Source organism: Choristoneura fumiferana, chromosome 17, assembly GCF_025370935.1.
Source record: "Choristoneura fumiferana chromosome 17, NRCan_CFum_1, whole genome shotgun sequence".
NCBI classification, from domain to species: domain Eukaryota; kingdom Metazoa; phylum Arthropoda; class Insecta; order Lepidoptera; family Tortricidae; genus Choristoneura; species Choristoneura fumiferana.
Window position 1 is genome coordinate 11135260 of NC_133488.1, and position 22115 is coordinate 11157374.

Below are 22115 nucleotides of genomic sequence, written 5' to 3' on the forward strand. Positions count from 1 at the left end.
ATCAAAATCGGTTCAGCCATTTTTGAGATATTGAGCTTTGAAGTGACAAGTCGGGGGTTTTCCAACATTTTGTTGCTAGGTTATAATGCGCTAATAACATATCCACCTCTTTTAATGGGTGTATAACGTATCAATGTTCGTATCATATTGACGGAAATAAGGCAGACTTCTACTTATTGGTATAATCTAGATGAGTCATCATCATCATCCCAGCCTATATACGTCCACAGCTGGGCACAGGCTCCTCTCAGAATGAGAGGGCTTCGGCCGTAGTTCCCACGCGGGCCCAGTGGGATTGGAACTTCACACACACCATTGAACTGCTTCGCAGGTTGTGCAGGTTTCCTCACGATGTTTTCTTTCACCGTAAGGCTCGTGGTAAATTTCAAATGTAATTTCGCACATGAATTCGAAAAACTCAGAGTTGCGATCCGGGCGTTTGAACCNGAGTGAATCTGGCATTCTACGAACCTGATATCTGGCATCGTGCGATCATCGTTCTGTGGAATCTGAAAATCTGGCATTTAAACATCTGACTGTACAAGGCAACTCAAATGTTCGATACCGCGCGATAATTTAGTTCGCAAGTCACTGCCGCAATCGCAATACAAGCTTATAGAGGTTCGTACCTAATTAATTACGTCTTTCCCAATTTAGATCACTTTTAGACTCGCCCACTGTCGCATTTACTTGTGTGAAAATCGCAATTCTTTTATTGTTGCACACAACACAAGCCCTTCCGCCTTTCAAAATATGTGACGTAATTTGGTCCCTAAACGCGTTGCCAATACACGACATAAAAATCTTCAGATGCTTGAGATTTGTGTAGCCTTGTGTATGCAGACCTAGGTACTGTAAGTGATTAGCTTTTTTTTTTAATTTGAAACAGGCTTTGTACAAATTTGTTACATACTTAGAGGTTTTTTATTGAGAGAGGAAAACGAGCACGTGAGTCATTTGATGAAAATTATCAACACCACATGAGTATCAATCAACAAGTCGATCCATTGATCTGTTGTCGGCTTTTAACCTTTTCACCGCCCCTGTGGTCCAGTCGTGACAGCCAATGGAATGCCTCACACGCCACGGTCATCTACAGGGAGCGTAACTTTGGTGCGGGCGACGTGAAGTCAGATATAGGATGTTCTTAAAACAAAATTACAACACTGCAATGATGCTAATGACTCTTTAATTTAGTGGTGATGTAAATTTAAAATACCATGTGAATAAAATATTTTACTGGGTAATCTAATTGTAACAAAAAAATATTTGTTTTTATTTACTTAAACAAATTTCACGTGTACACTCAGGGCAATATAACTCTCGAATCTCCCGCCAGTTACAAATTGGTGTTGTACTGGTCATAATCCTCATAACCGCACATGGAGCAAAGCAAAAGTTGAAGATCAAAACCTTTCTTCATGTAAATCAATTTTGTTTGATGGCAATGATTTTAAAAGTATTTCTCACTGCTTAAAACTTCTGGCAATTCCAAGTGCCAAAACCATCCATGAAACTTGACTGCGTTCTATCTGACATTGATTATATCAGTAAACTAAAGAGGTCTGGATAAGAACACACTGTATTTAGCTTGACGTCATACGTCTGTCATCGGCACCGAAGTTACGCTCCCTGGTCATCTATCTAAGTTAATCCTTCGGAAATAGAATTAAAAATTAAGTTCATCTGTCGCCGGTTTTTTTGTGGCGTACAGAGAACGTTACTTCTTTCGTATTGTGGTGAAGAGGTTAAAAAAAGTATAGGTCCTTGGAATGGGCGTAAAATTGAGGTCGGTTGTTGCGTCAGATCCGTCGGCGTCGCGTGCGCACTGCGGCGCGGCGCACGGCGGTGCGCGCCGGCGTGCGCGCGCAGCTGGCCGCGCTGAAGGCGGCGCCCGCCCCGCCGCCCCCCGCGCCGCCCCCGCCCAGCTGGCGGCGTCGCGCGCGCGCGCCGGCATCGCGCCGCTGCGGCTGTTCGGCTCGCCGCACGAGCTGGACTACTTCGAGGACGACGAGGCGGGCCCCGAGCCGGGCCGCGCCGGGCCCGCCGTCGCCGCCAGACCCTCGCCCAGCGTCATCAGCGCTTTCAGACAGGTGCTTTCTACTTCCAATGTTAGAACGATAAATTGTAATAAGGGGCTGCCCGCTGCCCGGTCGCATTCGCTGTTTTTACGTCGCGTAGATAATATTTTAGCTCCGTCATTGAAAACATGAACTTTTCGTGAACTTTTGCTCGACCTACAAGTCATATAAACTCCCTTAGATATTATACAATTTTAAGTCATGAAAGTAACCAATCAGGTCTGCAATACTATTCAACTCTGTAGCTGTAGGTGACCCCGGGTCACGGCTGCCCGGGCCGCGCGGGCGACGAGCGGCAGCCGCCTCTCGGCCGGCGGACGGGGAACCCGCGCCACTCGATTTACCGATACGGATTGTGATGTTCATGTTGCTTAAATTTTTTTAGGCGAGGAGAAAAATGATATCGGTGCCGTCGCCCCCGCGCGCCGCGCCCGACCTGCTGTCCGACATCCTGGAGAGCCAGACGCTGCTGCACGCGCGCGGCGCCCAGCTGGCCGTGCGCGGTGACGGCGCCGTCGACGTGCGCCTGCGCGGCGCGCGGCTCGACGTGCGCGGGGGGCCGGCCGCGCGCGCGCCGCGCCCGCTTACCCCGGACAGCGCGCCGGCTGGGGCGGCGGCTACCAGGGCAACTACCACCGCGACCAGAGCGCCAACAACTTCGGCCGCGGCTACGAGTACGGCGCGCGCGCACCGCCGCCGCACGCGCCCGCCCCCGCCCGAGGGGAGCGGCGCGACGACGACTGGGGCCCGCGCCGCCACCCGCCGCCCGGCGCGTACGCTGGGGGGCCGCGCCGCCGCGCGCGCGCCGCCCCGAGCCGCGCCGCCCGCCGCCGCGCCCGCCGCACCCGCTCGACATGCGCGTGGCGCCGCCCGCCCCCGCCCCGCCCACGCCGCGCCCGCCTACGGCCCGCTGCCCGAGCCGCCCGTCTTCCGCTTCGATAGGCCCGAGGACAAGTCGGAGGACGAGCGAAGCGATTCCAGTCTGGTCATCGACACCGACAAGTACGACCCTACTGAGCCCACGCTCGACGACGAGGATAGCGACGAGTCGCCGCCCGCGCCCGCGCCGCCCCCGCGCCCGCGCAGCCCCCGCGCCCGCACCGCCCCCCGCGCCCGCGCCGGCCTTCGCCCCGCTGCCGTCCCCGCCGCGGCCGCCGGTGCTGGAGTCCCCGCCGCGCGCCCCCGTCCCGCAGCAGCTGCTGGACTCGGCCGTGCGCTCGGTGCTGGCGGCGCACGCGCACCGGCGCGGCCCGTCCCCGCCGCCCAGCGACGACGACGACGACGGCGACTGCCCCAACTTCTCCATCTACTCGGCCACCAGCGTGCACATCGCCAGCGCGGGCTCGCTGCAGCCGCCCGCCGCGCGCCGCCCCGCGCCCCGCGCACCCCCGCTCATGGACCTCGTGCAGCAGGACGACGACCCGGCCCCCGCCCCCGCCCCGCCCCCGCCCCGCCCGCGCCCACCAAGCGCGACGCCGACTATAAGGAGAAGGTCTCCAAGCGCTGCCCGATCACTTCCAACACGCGGGACCCCATCAAGATCAAACTGCAGACCTCTTCGCTCATCAAGCGCGTCAGCCTGTACGACGAAGAAGACCTGGCACCGGAGCCGGAGCCGGAGCCCGCGCCCGCACCCGCGCGCCCGCCGCGGAGCCCACGGACGGCGCCGCCGTCCCCGCCCCCGCGTCCGCGGCCGACGAGCGGGACCTGAGCGGCGACGAGCAGACCGAGGACGAGCCGGCGGCCGGGGAGGGCGAGCGGCACAAGGAAAAGGTTGACGACAACGAGCCGGCGGTACACGACGACAAACAGATCTCGGACGACGAGTACGACGACGAGCCGCCCAGGACGCCGCGCCCGCCTCGCCGCGCGGGACCAGCCCGGCCGGCAGCCCCGCCCCCGCCGCCGCCCCCGCCGGCGACGAGCCCCCGGACGATGACGAGCCGGAAGAAGACGCGCCCGACGACGACCGACCCGGTGATGACGAATCCGGCGACGACGAACCCGGTGACGACGAACCCGGCGATGACGAGCCTGACGGCAAAGCACCGGAGGAGACGGAGAAGCTGAACGGACTGACCGCGTCTCCGGGCAGCGAGTCCCCGCAGTACGACGAGTCGGAGCCCGAGCCCGAGCTGGCGGCGGCGGCCGGGGGGAGGAGGGGGCGGGGGCGCCGCGACCGAGAAGATGACCGAGTCCATCAGCGAGACCGAGGACGAGCGCTCGTACACGCCCTGCCTGGACGAGCACCACGCGCGGGAGTCGCCGCCGCCGTCGCCCCGCGCCTCGCCCCGCGCCTCGCCCCGCGCCTCGCCGCCCGCGCCGCTGGGCACGGAGCCCGTGTCGGAGGACGAGGCGCGCGGCGTGTTCAGCGACTCGCCGCCGCGCGCCGACGAGCGCCGCCGCAAGAAGCCCGCCAAGCGCGACAAGACCAAGAAGGACGCTCCGGCCTTCCGCAAGCTCAGCAAGCAGGGCCGCGAGCGCGCCTACCGCGACAAGGAGCGCCGCCGCCGCTCCGCGTCCGCCTCGCCCGCCTCGCCCCGCTCCCCGCGCTCCCCCGCTCCCCGCGCCGCCGCGACAAGCGCAAGGACCTGGAGCGCTACGACGTGCGCAGCGTCGTCACCGAGAAGCGCAAGTACAAGGACCCGTTCGGCCGCGACGTGTCCCCCGCCTGCGCCGCGCGCCCGCGCTCGCCGCCGCCCTCCCCCGCGAGCGCACGCCCTCCCCGCGCGCCTCCCCGCCGCGCCGCCGCAAGCGCCGCCCCTCCGCCTCCCCGCGCCGCCGCCGCCGCGAGCCCTCCCCGCGCCGCAAGCGCCGCCGCAGCGCCGCGCGCAGCCCCAAGCCCGCCAAGCCCGCCAAGAAGAAGAAGCGCGCCCGCTCCTCGCCGCCCGCCGGCGCCGCGCCCGCCCCCGCCCCCGCCCCCCGCCCGCGCCGCCGCGCCGACCGCCGCAAGACGCCCAAGCGCAAGCGCAAGCGGCGCAGCCCCAGCCGCTCGCCGTCCGCGTCGCCCGCGCCCGCGCCCGCGGCCCCCCCCCGCGCCTGGTCGCCGCTGTCCGTGGACTCGCGGCTGCTGTCGCCGCGCACGCCGCCGCACGCCGCCGCCGCCCGCGCGCGCCCCTCCCCGCGCCGCCCGCGCCACAAGCGCGGCAAGGACCAGGCGGCGCCCAGCAAGGAGGTGTTCACCTCCGGAGACAACATCCTCGTCAGCGTCAGCTTCGCGGAGCAGCAGCGGGCCGCCGCGCCGCCCGAGCGCCGCAAGCACGCGCGCCGCGACAAGGGCCGCCGCCGCCGCCGCGCCGCGCCCGCGCCCACAGACGCCGCCGCCAAGCCGGTCGCCATCATCGACCTGGAGCGCTCGCCCTTCCGCGAGCTGACGCCCTCGCCCAAGAACGTGATCGTGCTCAGCGACAGCGACCACGGCGAGCCGGCCGCGCCCGCGCCGCCCGCGCCCGACCCGGCGCCCGCCTTCGCCGTCGGGCCCAAGACGCCGCCCGAGCCGGCCGCCGCCGCCGCGCCCGCGCCCGTCAAGTTCGCGCTGCCGGCCAAGCCCGGCGCGGCGCCGCGCGCGCCCAACCCGCTGCGCGAGGAGGAGCCCTCGGAGGCGGCGCCGGGCCGGGCCGGGGGGGCCGGCCACGCCGCCCGCGCCCGACTCGCCCGACGCGTACGACCCGTTCGAGCCGACGCGCTCGCCGTCCCTGTCGCCGTCGTCCGCGGCGCGCGCCGCCTCGCCCGAGCCGCCCAGCATGACGCTGGAGGCGGCGCAGCGCACCAACATGTCGGCCGACGACGTGCTGGCGCGCCGCCCGCTCGAGCCCATCGAGAAGGTCATGGCGCTGCTGCAGTCCACGCGCGACGAGGCGCCCGACCCGCCGCCGCCGCCCGCCGCGCCCGCGCCGCCCGCCACGCCCGCGCCCGCGCCCGCCGCCGCGCCCCCGCGCCCGCCCCCGCGCCGCGCGTCTCGCTGCCCGAGGCGCCGCGCGCGCAGCCCAAGCTGTTCCTGGCCAAGCCGAGCCCGATCAAGTCCAACCCGATCAAGCCGATGCAGGCCACCAAGATCGCGCTGCTGCCGCTGCCGCGGCGCGACGACGGCGGCGACTCGCCCTACTCGCCGGGCTCCAGCGACTTCGGCGACCTGTTCTCGCCGCCGGCGCACGCGCAGAAGCGCGACGCCTTCGACTCGCTGTTCGCCGCCAAGCCGCGCCGCCGCACCAAGCCGCACGCCGCCGCCAAGGTGCCCGTCAAGTTCAACCGGAAGAAAGGTGACCGTCCCTCCTTGACTATGTTCTGTTTGTTCCCGCATATCGGCTCGTATGTTGATGGCGTCGTGTTGTATGTGACAGGCAAGACGCAAGTGGGCGTGCGCCTGGACGACGACAGCCTCAAGATCCTGGACGAACTGCCGAGCTCCGCCGTCGAGATGCAAGTCAAGAGCAAGGTCGGTCATGCTACACCCGCATTACACATACACACATACGCGCACGAAGCTTGCAATATTTGAGATATATCCTAATTTTACTTAATAATTTTTACGCAATGTTTTTGGATAATCCTACGTTATAGTTATATACGATATAACGTGAGAAAGTCAAGAGTTCCACTGGGCGGAGCTCCTATATCTGTTATGTTTGGGCCTTCACCCCTGACGCAGTATCAACATAACCTAGACCTATTTTACCTAAACAACATAACAATCTAGATTGTCCAGTCAAGACCTATAATTAGGGTTCCATAGTCAACTAGGACTGCCATGTCTGTCCGTCCGCAGCTAAGCTCAGAAACCTTACATATCAATCACGCCAAAAGTGGTATAAATTAAACAAAAAAAATTTTTAGGGTTACTTCCCATAGACGTAAAGTGGGGGGGATTTTTTTTCTCGACCGACCCTATAGTGCGGGGTATCGTTGGATAGGTATTTTAAAACAATTGGAGGGGTTGCTAAGACGATGATGTCGATGATGTATGACATAATTCCTTTTTTTGCATATATTTTTTTCCTATCTATCTATAACACTTTTGGTCTAAAATTATTTAGTCTAAAATTTTAATTACTAAAATGCTAAACCATAATATTGTTAGATCCATTTATTATTCAGCCTAATATTCAATGTCCTAAAATTAAAATACCGACAGTATTTAAGGTTTTTGAAGATAAAAGAATGAATGTTTGATACTTGGAACGTTTTTGTAACGTGTCGTGTGTCGTGTGGTCTGTGGCAGTTCCTGAAGAAGCTGAACCGGCAGGAGCGCGTTGTGGAGGAGGTCAAGCTGGTGCTCAAGCCCCACTACACCAGGAAACGAGTCTCCAAAGAGGACTACAAGGACATCCTAAGGCGCGCCGTGCCCAAGGTACCTACACCAGACCACCAGGCCCCGCCGCTCACTTACATATAGGTAGTGCCACGACACTTGAACGAATCATTTACACACAAAGGGGAATGAATGACTTACAGCCTTATTCATAAAAAGTTAGAGCCTCCTTGAAGGCTCCTTGAAGGCCCGATGCTAAAAAACATGATTCATAAACGTCTGTTAGCGCTAATCAGTCGATCAAGGCTCTGCTAAAGTTAGCGGACCGTAGACCCTCCTTTATCTCCCTGCTAAGTCACAAAATGGCCGCCACAAGTTTGAACAGCTGACTTTGACAAGAGCAAAAAACCATACCGAAGATATTTTAGTGAAGAAGAAGAAGTTAAAAAAAAAACCAGGAAAAAATATTTTCAGGAATTTGTATTTAAAAATCCTCTAAATTAGCAGCAATAAATTAACAATAAGTATGAAAAAAAAATAGGATGATTAACACAATTATGGCTTTTTGCACAACATAAACATGCGGATCGGAAATGGCGGGAAAACAAACTTCTCGCTTTTTATTTTTTTTCCTGCTAATTTGCTGTCACTGCTGTCAACTTTTTTTTTTTTTATCGATTAGGCCATTTTTGTCTTTGATTTGTCAAGGTGGCCAACATAACGAGTCTAATCAGTCTATCAGCGGCTCAACAACTAGCAGACTGCTAGCAAGCGTTTATGAATCATACTTCTTGACACCGTCTAACAAGCTTAATCAGTCTGCTAAGTAACAGACCGATCAAACCTCAATTAAGGATTTTTTATGAATAAGGCTGTAAATGTCTAAATCCTGCCATCATCACACGACATGTTCTTGTGTGCGTGACTTCAACTCTAGTGGCACTTTTAAGACTAAGTTTGGCTTTGCCAGCCATATTCGGGCACATAATAAACAAGCCTAAAGGTTCGCCTTTGTCGGACACGACATAGAGGACATCATCAGTGGCACTACCTATATTTTGACGGCGAGACTAACTATATTTCCTATCTCTGCCTTGTAGGTAACTTACGGTGAAAATAAATCTTTTTTAGTTGAGATTATTTAGGGATAGTTAATTGACACGCTCAGTGCCGAGCACCCAACAGACGATCGGGTTCTCTGCTCACAGGCAGTGTTCGCTACAAAGCGAAAACACGCTGCCACTGGTTAAGAGTGTAGCGCGCATCGATATGTGGTACACAACAAAAAAGGAATTAGCGAAATCGGTCCAGCCGTTCGCGAGTTTTGCGCTTAGCGACACATTTTTAATTTATATTCGGGCAATCTGAATGTGGTAAAATGTTTGCAGATCTGCCACAACAAGAGCGGCGAGATCAACCCGTCCAAGATCCAGGCGCTGGTGGAGGCCTACGTCAAAAAGGCGCGCAAGAAGCACAAGCTGGGGCTCGCGTAGCGGCCCGGCGCCGCCCGCCGCGCACCGCACTGTTTATCATAGACAATGTATTTCTACGTAAGCAATTATTTAATGAATGAGTAAGACCGACGCCCGTGTGAAGTGATCATGTGTACTAGATGAATTCGTTATTTAACTGTCGGCGAGCTCGCTGGCGATGGTTTTGATTGATCGTTAATTTAATAATAAATATATTTTAGTTCGATGGAGTATTACTATTGGATAGTGCGGGACTCCGGCGCCGCGCGCGATATACATACTGTAAATAATATGTACATAATGAATTGGAGTGAAATTAACTATTTTATTTACTGACACGCGGATATCGCTCGCTGTAGATACCTCGTAGACATTACTAGATAAGTTGGCCGCGGAGGCCGGGCCGCCGCCGCGCCGTAGCGACAGCGACAGCGACGATACATGATCATGGTTTTGTGGTGTAGTTTATAACGATTTTAATAAATAAAAGATCGATTTAACATAATCAAAATATTTATTTCGTAGATGTATTAAAAAATAAAAAAGGAATCTACCTACTGATTTGTGAGATACTGGGTGTCATGGCCAGCTCGAGTTATATCGTTACGGCAAAAACAATTATGTTATATATAATTTAATATCCATATAACTGTCACAGAGAACAAATTGAATAAAATTGCTCAGACGTATTCTAAATCTATAAAAGCAAACCCTATCCTTTCCTAGCCTAGCAAATTCCGTGTTTATATGTATTTATTGATAAACATAGAGCTACAACAGATTCACAATACATAATTAATTAAGTTCAGTCGCTAACTGCCATTGACTAAACATTTTTATTCCTGCTACGTCATGAGAAAGCTCTGAACAGTCTTCTCACTAAAAAAAATTGCTTTCCTACTATTATGGAATCTAAGCCGAAGCGTACATGTTGTCCAAGACATTGCTAGCAGCGTCCTAACGAGAGCACAGTGCAGGCGTCTCGGCGTGCCGCAGCGCTAGCTTTTCACAATTAGAAACCTTCCGTATAACAGACCTGGCTTTCAAATACACAACTTTCTTCCATTACGACATGCAAATACCATATACCTTATCAAGTGAGATGCCTAATTAAGCGGCAATTACACTGCGTCGTTCACCTAATGCGTCGTCTTTACGTTAGTCTGTCCGTCTACTGCGGCGGCCATATTAAGGCGGTGGCAGCTGTCGCTCACCGAATGCGGCCGACTACCGTATTCTTTACACTTTTGCGGTCGCCGCATGCAGCATGCGGCGAACAATTCAGTGTAATTGCCGCTTTAGTTAACTGAACTGAACTTGATCATCTACTTCAGGCCGGAGACAAGAATATAAGAATGATAAAAATTTACTAAGTTTAGAAAGCTGCCGTCTCCCGCGAAATAATAATTCAACTTGTTAACAATTCAGCCAGCCTTTACTACTTTACTTCCAACTCCTTGGTCTCGCTGTAACCGTGATAAGTTAGCAAATCAAAGTTCAAACTGATGTTTTCTGTTGTTAATTTTATCATCTGTTTATGTTGTCTTTGGTCTGAGCACAGCACAAAATAAAGAATTGTTGTTTTCAATTCCACTCTACATTAAAAAAAAAACGTATCCTAGCACCCTATAAGTTACTTTACATTTAAAAACGTGGCGGTGTTTGTGAAAGGTTCAGTTGCAACAAGCATTCCGTGTCTCAGCACGGACTGCGATCAAACGCGAGCGGTTTAGCGCGCCGTCCCTCTTCTGGGTATGACTTGAGAAGGAGATGGCGCGGTACAACCGTTTGCGTTTAATCGCAGCGCGAAGCCTCAGATAGGCAAGGACATGGGGAGTAGGCAGGGGGCAGGAGGCAGCGGGGGGCGGCGGTTTAGACGGCGGGCGCGAACCCGAGGCGCTTGTTGGCGACGTCGAACTCGGTGTAGTAGCGGCCGATGAACACGTCGCCGAGGATCCAGAGCGGGCCGGCGGGCGGCGGCACGTCCAGCCCCATGAAGCCCGACAGGCAGACTGTCTTGCCCATCTGCGACACCTGCCAGGTAGTTAGTGCGGTCAATGACAAACGCCAACGCTCCAACCATCACCCGACATGCAGTGTACAGTAACACAACACAATCCAAGCGTTTAGGGAGGCGCTAGGCGCTCGCGATCGCATTTACCGTCTCTTTCTACTCGTCCGCGTTTGCCAGAAAGAAATGGTCAAAGCGATTGTTGTTTCGAGTGCGTTAGAGAATATGGCCTCTGTAGTAAGTAAATTAAACTAAATGGGTGAATATTGATAATGATGAATCACTGGATGAATGGGTCACGGACAATGAAGTCGTCACGTAGGTTTTGAGACACTACTACAGTTTACATAGAAGTAGTTTGTATGGAACTGTCAAGCTTGAACCCGAGCACGTATCGGACGCCCGCGATCGAGTTTACTATATCTTTGAAAACAATTATAATTTCGTTACATTAATTTTTTTTTGCAAATGGCCATATGACGGATCTTTATTATAGAATTTGTTTGAGAAATGGAACAAATTACAATCCAACAAGCTGGAACAACAAGTTTGGTTACTTGTAAACAATACAATAATAATAATAAGTTTAAATTTTGAAAATTGAAGTTTGCCAATATTTTTTAGTAAGTATGTATTTCATTCATTTGTCATTTGTTTTACGATTTGGCGCCAAAATGGAAATAGTGTGTCACGTCAGCATAAATGTAATGCGAGAAAAAAATAGTGCAATGAATTTTTTATGACTTATGATGTTAAGTCAACAAGAAAGTAACGCGTGCCGTGTGTGTGTGTGTGTGTGTGTGTGTGTGTGTGTGTGTGTACTCACGCGCAGCACGTAGTCGGCCCCGTCGAGCGGGAAGTCGACCCCGGCGATGGTGAAGGTGACGCGCGGCAGGCGCGGGATGAGCGAGCAGTCGATGGAGTACTGGCCGAAGGCGAGCGGCGTCGCGCCCAGCGCCTTGTTCAGCGCCTGCACCTCGGCCAGCGGCCCGCCGATCAGCGACGTGCCCGTGTCCGCGATGGCCTCGCACCCCTGACGCACACACCGACACAACAAACCTTTATCACCAATGTGTCATGAACCAATAGAAACGCTTCGATTTGCCTATCGTCGTTCAGCACAGCTCTAGCTCTAGTGGTAATTGAACACGTCAGCAAAAGGTCTTGTGAATTATGCATCCCCTTTGAAATCATTCTTAAAAATTCCAAAGGCAACTGCAGATTGCAAACTGCAGCAAGTAGCGATTGTATGAAATGACTCTAAATATGTGTCCACTGTGTCAAACACTGACGACCGGGTCTAGCCTAGTACCGGTTAGTCAGGTTTGACTACGAAGCTTGATGCCCGGGGTTTGATCCCCAGTCAAATACGATTATTTGTGTATACATAACCATGGCTATATATATGTATGTATATTTATATATAACCATGTTCATCTATTATCTAGTACACCATAGTAGAAGCTTTGCTTAGTTCGGGTTTATACAAATTGATGTCGATCGTCGGATGTAACGAAGGTTTCTTGACAGGCGAAAAATATCGTGAACTTTTGCAAGTATAATTTTAGTAATGTGGGGAGACGCTCCAATAGAGAGATCTCTCTGCAGACAGGGGGGGGGAGGGACCGAAGTCCGAAGGACGAGCGTCGGTAGTTGTCTATACGCGTCCGGGTTGTGAAACTTTGATAGCGCGATGTAGAACACGGTTGGAGTTTCTATATGTGCTTACTAGATGGCGTTAGCTCGAGGGTTCTAGAAGTAGTAGCGGAGCACTCACGTTAGCGCAGAAGGCGTGGTCGGCGCCGGCGACGGAGATGCCGCCGACGCGGAACTGCCAGTAGGCGGCGCGGTCCACGGGCACGTACGTGAAGTTCCCGCGGTAGTGCGCCGGGTCCGACCCGCCCAGGATCATCTCGCCGCCCACCGCCGCCGCCGGGTCCCTGCGCACACGCAGCGCTGCTATGTTACATTCTCGACCAAAATACACTCAGACATTTACAAAGTTAACTGGATAAGTAGTTCACAATTATTTCAAGATATAACTCTAATAAAAAACGCATTATTTTAGTTGTTAAATCAGGATTTCCCAACCGAGGGGGCACGCCCCCCAAGGGGGGCGTAGAGAAATGTCAGGGGGTCGTAATAGGTAGCGTAGATAAACTAACTGTTCCGAACTTAACTTAAGGGCGACATTAAAATATTATTTTTAATTCGGGGTGGCTCGGCGAAATAAAACTTGGGAAAACATGCTCTAAATGAAATTAAAATTAAAAAATATATATGTCTTAGCAATTAAAGATGCTTTGAAATAAAGGAACAGTTTAATCGATTGAGTTGTGTGATACATAACAAATAACGGTTTATAGGTGAGGGCTGTTTGTTACTGTTACCTGTTGAGGTAGAAGGAGAAGACCGGCGCCACCTGCTGCTGCGCCACCATGTTGTCGAACACCGGCGGCACGTGCTCCACGGAGATGCTGCCGCAAACACATACATATATACATTATATTACCTAGTACATTATTAACACTTAGCTAAGCCAACAACCCGGGAAAATATTCTATTATGGCTCATGTGGAACCTTTTAATAATCAATTTCACTATGATTTCCCAGACAAAAGTACGAGATATCAACATGACATTAGCAACACAAGAGTTCCACCTTGGGTCAAGATTCAATTTGTTCGACTGTACCTCAAATATTAAGGTACTTTGCCTTCATGCTCGGCCGGCATGCTAACCGTGGATCAGTTAACTGGCAGCACACACGTGTTAATTGCCTCCATACACTGACTGACTTAGAGCAGTCGAGACCAACCGCACGGTAGCAGTCGTGTTCGGACGGAACAGGACAGCTCCCATTCAGTCAGTGACGAAGGCCGACGACCGACCGGTCTGTACACAACACAACGCGCGCTTCTTGTGGCCGCTTCCTATCATTATCAAAACAACAGAAGGTAATCTCTGACTAATCTTATGACCAGTAAAGCACCATCAGCTAAACATGTGGTCTACCGCTCTAAGGCCGTTTGCATGTCATAAAACAATGTTCGACTTGAGCGACAAATTCACTTAAAAGGAAGTTGTTTAAAAATGTATAGACGGACTCATTATTCAAGCATTTATAATCGAAAATGTCATCAAATTCTACAGCCCTTTAAAAAAAATGTGACCACGAAAATGAGGCGGATGGAATGCTCGAATAATGACCCAGATCACTTGTTTAGTTGACCGTAGATAGATAGAGATGACAGCCGCCACCACCCCAGCCAGTCAGTTTAGCGGAGGGGGGGGGGGATGGGTCACTGACCTGCTGAAGGCCATCCCGAGGATGCCGTCGAACTTGGCGGCGACGAAGGCCAGGCCGGGCTCCGCCAGCGCCTCCGCGAACGTCTGCGCGCGCACCGTCACGCCGCCCACCTACCAAACACAAACGCGACGTCCACAAACTTATATACGGTCAGTCTAACTAAAGGAACTCCCTTTATTTATAGGCCCTTCAATTACACTACGTCATAGGACCACTCATGATAAAACTTCTCCAATAGTCATTATATCTGTGATTTTTTATTTGCCTTTGCCAAAATAATATACAAGTATGTTTCTCGAACGGATTAATATAATAAAAATATATATATTATTTTTTTATTAGCAGTACACTTGCTCGACGAAATCTAAGTTTTTTTTTATGTAACCTGCAATATGTCCCAATGTTGGGCAAAGGCCTCCCCTTTCTTCCGTCACTCTTAGGGGAGATTATTTAAAAACGATAAAATATCAGGATCTTCTGACGGGATTCGAACCCGCACCTCCTGTGATTTATGGTGTCCTACCAAATGAACCACCATGGAATCCGACACTAAGTATCTTGATCGCTTACATACGCCAATAGTGGCGTGTGATATTAAAAAAAACTTGGAGTTATAACTTTTAATGAATAAAGGAGTAATGCAAAAGATATAGCGTGTGCGGGCCACGTAGCTCGAAGAACAAAAACAAGTTGGGGGAGAAAAGTCTTCGAGAGACAACCACGAACCGGAAGACGACGTGTTGGCAGGCCTCCCACGACGTGGACTGACGACATCGTGAGAGCTGCGGGCAGCCGGTGGGTGCAAGTGGGTTGTAGTTGTAAGGGGGAGGCCTTTGTTCGGCTCAGGATGACTTCGTCCACAATCCTATTTCGTTACCTTCTTAAATCGTCCACAGTGCCATGTCGTCAGCCTACAATTGGTACTGTGGCCCACGTAAGAAAGCGGACAAGATAGGAAAGTGACGATGTAGGAATGTTGGCGAATCAGAACAGTAGACTGTATGAGAATGAGGAAGATTTAAGAAGGTGACGAAATGGGACTGTGGACGAAGTCATCCTGAGCCCTTTGTTCAACAGTGGACGTTTCCCGGTTGATGATGATGATGATGAAAAGGTATAGTAAACTGACGGTGACGGTGTCGGTGGAGAGGAACCCGGACAGCGAGCCGGAGCCGTAGTGGATGGCGAACTCCGTGCCGTTGGCCGTGTACGTGGACGACTTGCTGCTATCGTACTTGTTGTGCAGCACTGCAACACAGAACACACCCTTTAAGCACAAAATGATTGACCTTCAAATTGTCTATGTGTAGTGTGTATGTTTTGTTATTTTATTGCGGATTGCGAATAAATGTATCTATTATACCTAACGTTGCCACACCTGACCGTCTAATCTGGCTCTATTACCGCAAACGTCAAAAGTAGGTACTACAAATCTATATAATTGACACTTTTTATATGAAAAAGTTAATATTATGTAGGCAACAGCAAAAACAAATTGAACTTTCACTCATACCACATATTTATTTCTTGGTTTGCAAACAGATACAACACTATAAAACTTACAATATAATCTTATTGCATAATGTAATAACAGTGTCTATCCAATTATAGGCAAACATCATGCATGCATAACATTAATAATTCGTTAACCGAGCGCAGCGACGGTGAGCGTGCTCCTGCCTCACTATTTATATAAAACGAACTTCCTGACACTGGGAAAATAAAAGAAATGCATACTTAAAGCGAATAAAGTCATTCGACTACTTAGCTACTTATATACAATTTCAGGAACTTAGCTAACAGAAAATTTAGCACCAAGAACTAGTTCCCAACCCCACTCCTATATTTATAGAGGAACATTCTGTACTTATTCAATGAGATAGATAAAAGGTCAACCTTTGTTTGTTTAAACACTTTATTATGCTCTTGACATATTCTATGTAGATCCTAAATTAGTTCGGTAAGATCTTAAAGCGAACGGCCGGAAGTTAATTATTCGAGAATTCTGCCTGGGGACCGTTTAGCCGATTTGTTTTAGGATTTGGGGACAATCTATGCAACCGTTCAAAATTTTGTACAGTAAAATAATAATATTGTATTGCACTGTTTATTTGACGCACTCTTGGCGTGCCCACTGAAACCCAGCTTTATAGCCTTATATATTTTACTGCTCATAATGAATACTTGTAGCAAATATTTAGAACGTAACGCAGGAAGTTACCTACTTGTACTCGTAACATTAATAGGTTTTAAACAATGCAAGTAAATTTATTGCCATACTTTACCGAAGCTGCGCGCGCGTCAGTAAATAGCAGACGCTTTTTGTATCGATGGCCATAAAACGGTCGGTAGCGACGTTAATGAAATATTTTAATTTACGTAATCAGTTAAATGTGTATTTATTTTATTGCAGTTAACCATAGCCAGGCTTATCTACGGCCGTAAAGCCGCAACGCCGGGCAACGATCCCGTATCGCTAAACATGTACACTACACCTAGTCTAAGAGGTGGCAGGAATTTTTAAAACGATCACGGAAACGGTTAGACTCATTTTTATGTGTTTGTAGAGTGGTCTGCTGATGTGAATAATTTTGGTCTGCCTGCTCTCAGTGGGTGCAACTTTGAGATATAGCGCATAAAAGAGGCTTTATTGTTGCGAAAAAAACGATAACAGAAATGGTTAGTTTTAGTACATATTCAAAGTATGGCGTCTCCTCATGTGAAACGAATTGGTCTGCCTGCTCTAAAGTGGTTGTAACCAAGCGCGATAATCTGAGAGCCCGACTATCTGCGGCAATCAGTTATAATTATAGTGTAATCAGCTTTTGGTAACAAAGATGGGGATTTCGTAATCGATTCCTGATTTCACGACGCTTCAACTCCGACGGTGTCGTTCATGCGCTTGCAAGTGGCACTTAGCCAAACTTCTTAGAGAAGACTTCTTATACAAGTAAGTTGAACTAACAAAAACCGGCCAAGAGCGTATCGGACACGCCCAGAAAGGATTCGTAGCCATTAGGAAAAAATCAAGTACTTAATATTTTTCTACGGATTTCGTATTGTGTACGGAATCTTCCAAGTTTAGGTATGTTTTATACCTTAGGCTGCTAGTAACTCTTGAACTACTACAAATTCTCAAACAATCTTAGTCGTTATAATATTTCTTGTAAATTTGATATACTTACTATACCATCCTTAATTTTTCCAAATTTTTCCACCCAACGGTTTAGATTTTAGAGGGGGGAGACGCTCGATTATGATGAAAGTTTTCACTTTAAAGTTGAATATTTCACAAACAGATCACTGAATCGAAAAATCGTCTTAGCAACCCCCCATTGGTTTTAAAAGACCTATCCAACGATACCCCACAATACAGGGTTAGTTGAGAAAACAAAAAACACCTCATTTTATGTCTATGGGAGGTATACCCTAAAAAAATGTTTTTTTATTTTATCACTTTGTTGGCGTGATAGATAAGTATATTTATACAAATTACAGCTTTCTAGTACTAACGGTCTCTGAGATTTATTTTATTGATTACCATTACCTTGAATTTTCTTTACAATCAAGCATCTTGCGAGCATCATAGCTCCGAAATACAACCACTTAGAGCAGGCAGACCAATTCGTTTCACATGAGAGACGCTATACTTTGAATATGTACTAAAACTAACCATTTCTGTTATCGTTTTTTTTTCGCAACAATAAAGCCTCTTTTATGCGCTATATCTCAAAGTTGCACCCACTAAGAGCAGGCAGACCAAAATTATTCACATCAGCAGACCACTCTACAACACATAAAAATGAGTCTAACCGTTTCCATGATCGTTTAAAAATTCCTGCACCTCTCAGTCTAACCAGATATATGTATTAGAAATAATGTAACTTTATTAAAAGATGCATTCGGAAGTCTACGATACAGATGAACAGGTATTTATTTCACTTCCCTCGCGCGGGCACTCGTAAACAAGTGCAGGGACAAAATCAAATTTTGAACAGTCTCTTTTCAAACATAATAATGTAGGTTTGTAAGGCTATTAATTAGTAAACAATTGCAAAATTCAAATATAAAACTATTTTAACTTTCAATTAACTGTGAAAGATTTTGAAAATAGTTAAAAGTTAGTCAGTTAATTTAGTTAACAAGTGACGTCACAAATATCAGTATTGCCATACAAAATATATAGAGGGCATCGAATCGCGTTTTGAGAGCTCATGAAAAGCATGTCAATGAGGGCTATCGTTTTTTGTCTTTGTAGATGGCGCCACTGTTGTGTGAGGGTTTTAAGTGTGGCTTTCAAAGTCTGTTATTACGGGCGTGAAATCAAAGTTTAGATTAAAATCATATTTAATACACCTTAAAACCGTACCATAAAAATATCGAGCATACCACAGTGTTGCGTTATCCCGTTTTGTTCGGAAAAAAGAGGGAGGGCAAAAGTTTCCGAAAGACAAAACCGTCTCAAACCACAAAATTCAATGCCCCGTAACGCATAATTGCCATAATTAATTTCAGGTAATGCAAAATATTCTCAAAATTATTCTAATTATAAATAAACCCGCGTAGCTCACCCAAAAACTATGAGATTTGACATTTCGGAGACCTCACGCAACACTAGCGCCTCTAGCGGCGAATTCATACGCGATAGCCCTCATTGATTGGTGAAGTCAAAAGGTCTGTTGCGGTTATTGGGTGCGGGGTGCGGGGCGCGGGGCGAGGGGCGCGGGTCGCGGGGTACTCACGGCAGGCGATGTTGGTGTAGTGGCACTTCTTGGAGGGCACCCACAAGTTGGAGGAGCCCGTGTCGAACACCACGCGGAACGACTGCGGCGGCGACCCGATGGAGATGGGCCCGTAGTACTGGGCCTGCACACACACACACACACACACACGCGCTAGCGTCAGCCGGACACGGTACCTCTCGGTACACTCGCGCCGACCGAGCTGACCAAGACAATTCAAGTACCCGAGATATAAAAAGAGTTTACTATGTAAATTTATGTTATGATTGTTTTTTTTCTACAGTTTTAAAAGTACTCTTTTTAAAGATAATTTACAATTATTCAAATTCTATGGTAACAAACTTCTGAGTTTTGTAGTGACTATATCCTTCTCGAGCATGCCATTTGCAGTCAATTTATATTTACTTCTTGATAAATCACAAAAGTACATTAGTTTATTCGTAAGCAGCAGGTAGAAAGTAGAGAAGCAAATAATTAGTGAAATAATTGTTTTGAATACTTTCTTCAGAATTCCTTCAGTACTACAACAACAACTAATTTATGCCGATGCTTTGCTCTGCAGTTCAAATGAAAAATAATTGTATGCAATGGATTTGTTGAAAGCAACAATATAAAAAACATACAGACATGTGTCGTTTTCTCTTTGTTTAAAATATGAACTCAAACAGGAACAATGTATACAATTAAAGACTGATTAGTACCTAAGTATATTAGATATAAATGTTTATTATATGCACAACAGTGTTATCTGAGAAGGAGGGCTGACGCAACACATATTATGCAGAACACATGCAAGAAAGAATAATATAGGTAGCAATAAACTAAAGTTTATTCAAGATAATTTGGAAGGCAGCAGCAAAAAAAGATTTAAGCTAGAATGATTTCAAGACTTAAAAAGTCATTTTGATTTCATGATTTTTTTGCTATTGGAGAGCATTTTCTCACACACAACATTGCTAACACTAGCTACCTCAAGGCATCAAAAGCATTGTCATCTACAGTTCATTGGCCATTTTTGCCAATCAGACAATTAGACTGATAGCTCTGGCATTCATAGCGGAGCGTCGCGCCGCGGCGACCGTCGGCGCGCGAGGTTATCACCATCAGGCGAGCTGTTTACCTCGCACGGATTGATAAGCATGTATGTAAACATGCAATACCAGTTTTGTTTAACTATTGATTGCAGTTGAATGTTTAAAAATATTGTGATAATAGTGAATTCAAACCACGGTGAGGTGACTTTAAATAATTGAAATATGTTTAAGCTAACAAACAATGAATGCATTCATTAAATGATATTGTAGAAAATGGCATCAAGGAATGGCTCTAATATATAATTTAGCAGTTAGTTTTATACAAAAAGGGCTGTTTCACATCCATTGATTAGTGTTAACTGGCGGTTAGGTGTGATGCCGTCTCTATTTGTTTTGTTCGAATAGATGGTGACGGCATCACATTTAACCGTTGGTTAACGCTAATCAACGGATGGTGAAACAGCCCCTTATGTTGTTGATGTAATGTTAAACAATATACATTATTAGGGCGAATTTTGCGTGCGGCTATTGCCATTGTAGGGAGAGAGCTCCGCATTTTATCTGACTAAAAAGGAGGAGGTTCTATGGGTCCAATGTTTGTATATTTTTTTTATGTATGTTCACTGATTACTCAGTCAATTGTGGACCGATTTTTCAAAATTCTTATTTTTATTCGAAAGTGTACTCTTCTGAGGTGGTTTTTGCACCCATTGTCCCTCAAATTAAAATCTGACGGCCGCGACCCTACTGTTGTCGGTTGGATTAAACCCCATAAAATTAGTAAATAGTTTTCAAACCAATTTCCATTGATATATTTTTTTAAATAGGTGGGTGACTGATTCATTTTGTTTAGTTTAATACATCTTTACGAACGCCGTCAATGAGCGCAAATTGCATATGTTAGGCCGTTTCACAATACTATAAAGCACTATTATAACGCAAATTATCAAAATACATAGTTAAATAAAACTTTTTCTATAAATCAGATGTACATTAAAAGAATACATAACATAGTAAGATGAATTTATCACATGCATTTTCAAAACGGTGTTTGTTTTTTGCATCAAGGCTTAATTTTAGAGGTATACGTTTTGCAATACGGCGACGCGTCCATGCGGGTACAGCAGCACCCTGCACAACGACCAAATATTTAAGAACATATTTACAATACAGAAATTTTTGCATTTGAATTGTGCAATCCAGCTATTGCAGTTGATATGTTATGCTTTGCTTGCTTTAGTGAGAGTTTTATTCATGCTGAATCTTTCAGTTGAAACTAATTATCTATGCTTATTTTTTCTTACATTGTGTATCCCACCTCAGTTCGACTAGAAGCTTTCCAAATTTTAAAATCACATATGTTTCTTACATATTTCAGGGGGTGCTCCATCGTTTCGGAAATTCGGAAAATACATATCTATTAAACAGACAAAAAATATACCGCTTAATGAGAAATCTAGTCCCTTAGAGTTTTGATTACAAAACAGTTTGGAGAAGCAGTAGTAGTAGCATATAATTTCTTTCAAATACTGCTAAGTCATTATATCACCTGAAAACATGCGACGCTTCGGTAAACAAGGAGCTACTCACGCTGGAATCCCGCCACGCAGGTCGCGGCAGTGCCAGGAAAATTATTGTGAGCTTGCCCATCGTCACGACTCAGCCTCGACCTAACAACAAATTATAAAAACGATCAACGATCAATTTTTTGTATAGATTCTGGATGACGCAGCAGACCGGGCGGCGATTTAACTCACCGATAGTGTAATTTTCCTTATAACCGGGTATACGTGGCGCATTCGTCCGCACGCGACGCAAGTAATTAGATAATTGAATCAAATCGCCGGTTTCTTAACGTTTATTTGCTTTTTCTGTTTTTGAAAATACAATGACAATCATGTTGCACACAAAGGGACGACTGATAGCAACTGACGATGACATTAACATGTCCTTAAACTGACATTGACGTTACGGTTTTGCCTGGTGCTGCGTTAACTAAATACATATTATCCGTACCGGCGCGGTTTGGTTCGTGCGTGTCGTTTTGTGAAAGACGGTGAAATCATCCGTGGGATAGTGAAAATCCAACATTTTCACTGAATTAAATGCGCAATTTACCTAAATACACTTTCATGTTCTTATTCATGTTACAGTGATAATCGTGATAAAAAGTACAGTAATTTGCAAGCAAACTCGTCGGGTTTGAAAAAAAAATAT

General features: G+C 48.3%; 1 protein-coding gene and 1 pseudogene across 1 annotated transcript; one reads left to right on the forward strand and one right to left on the reverse strand.

The window, feature by feature from the left end:
- The window catches only part of LOC141437185 (uncharacterized), an 84127-nt pseudogene extending 75222 nt beyond the window's left edge, over positions 1-8905 (forward strand).
- Positions 8906-9296: 391 nt separating this feature from the next.
- On the reverse strand, positions 9297-21548 carry LOC141437186 (lysosomal aspartic protease-like). Its single transcript, XM_074100444.1, has 8 exons — positions 21489-21548; positions 18865-19141; positions 15252-15370; positions 14123-14232; positions 13203-13289; positions 12590-12752; positions 11639-11845; positions 9297-10835 (listed from the first exon to the last, which is right to left on the reverse strand). The coding sequence occupies exons 1-8, from the start codon at positions 21546-21548 to the stop codon at positions 10674-10676; spliced, it is 1185 nt and encodes a 394-aa protein (XP_073956545.1). The 3' UTR covers positions 9297-10673.
- Between the last annotated feature and the right edge of the window lie 567 nt (positions 21549-22115).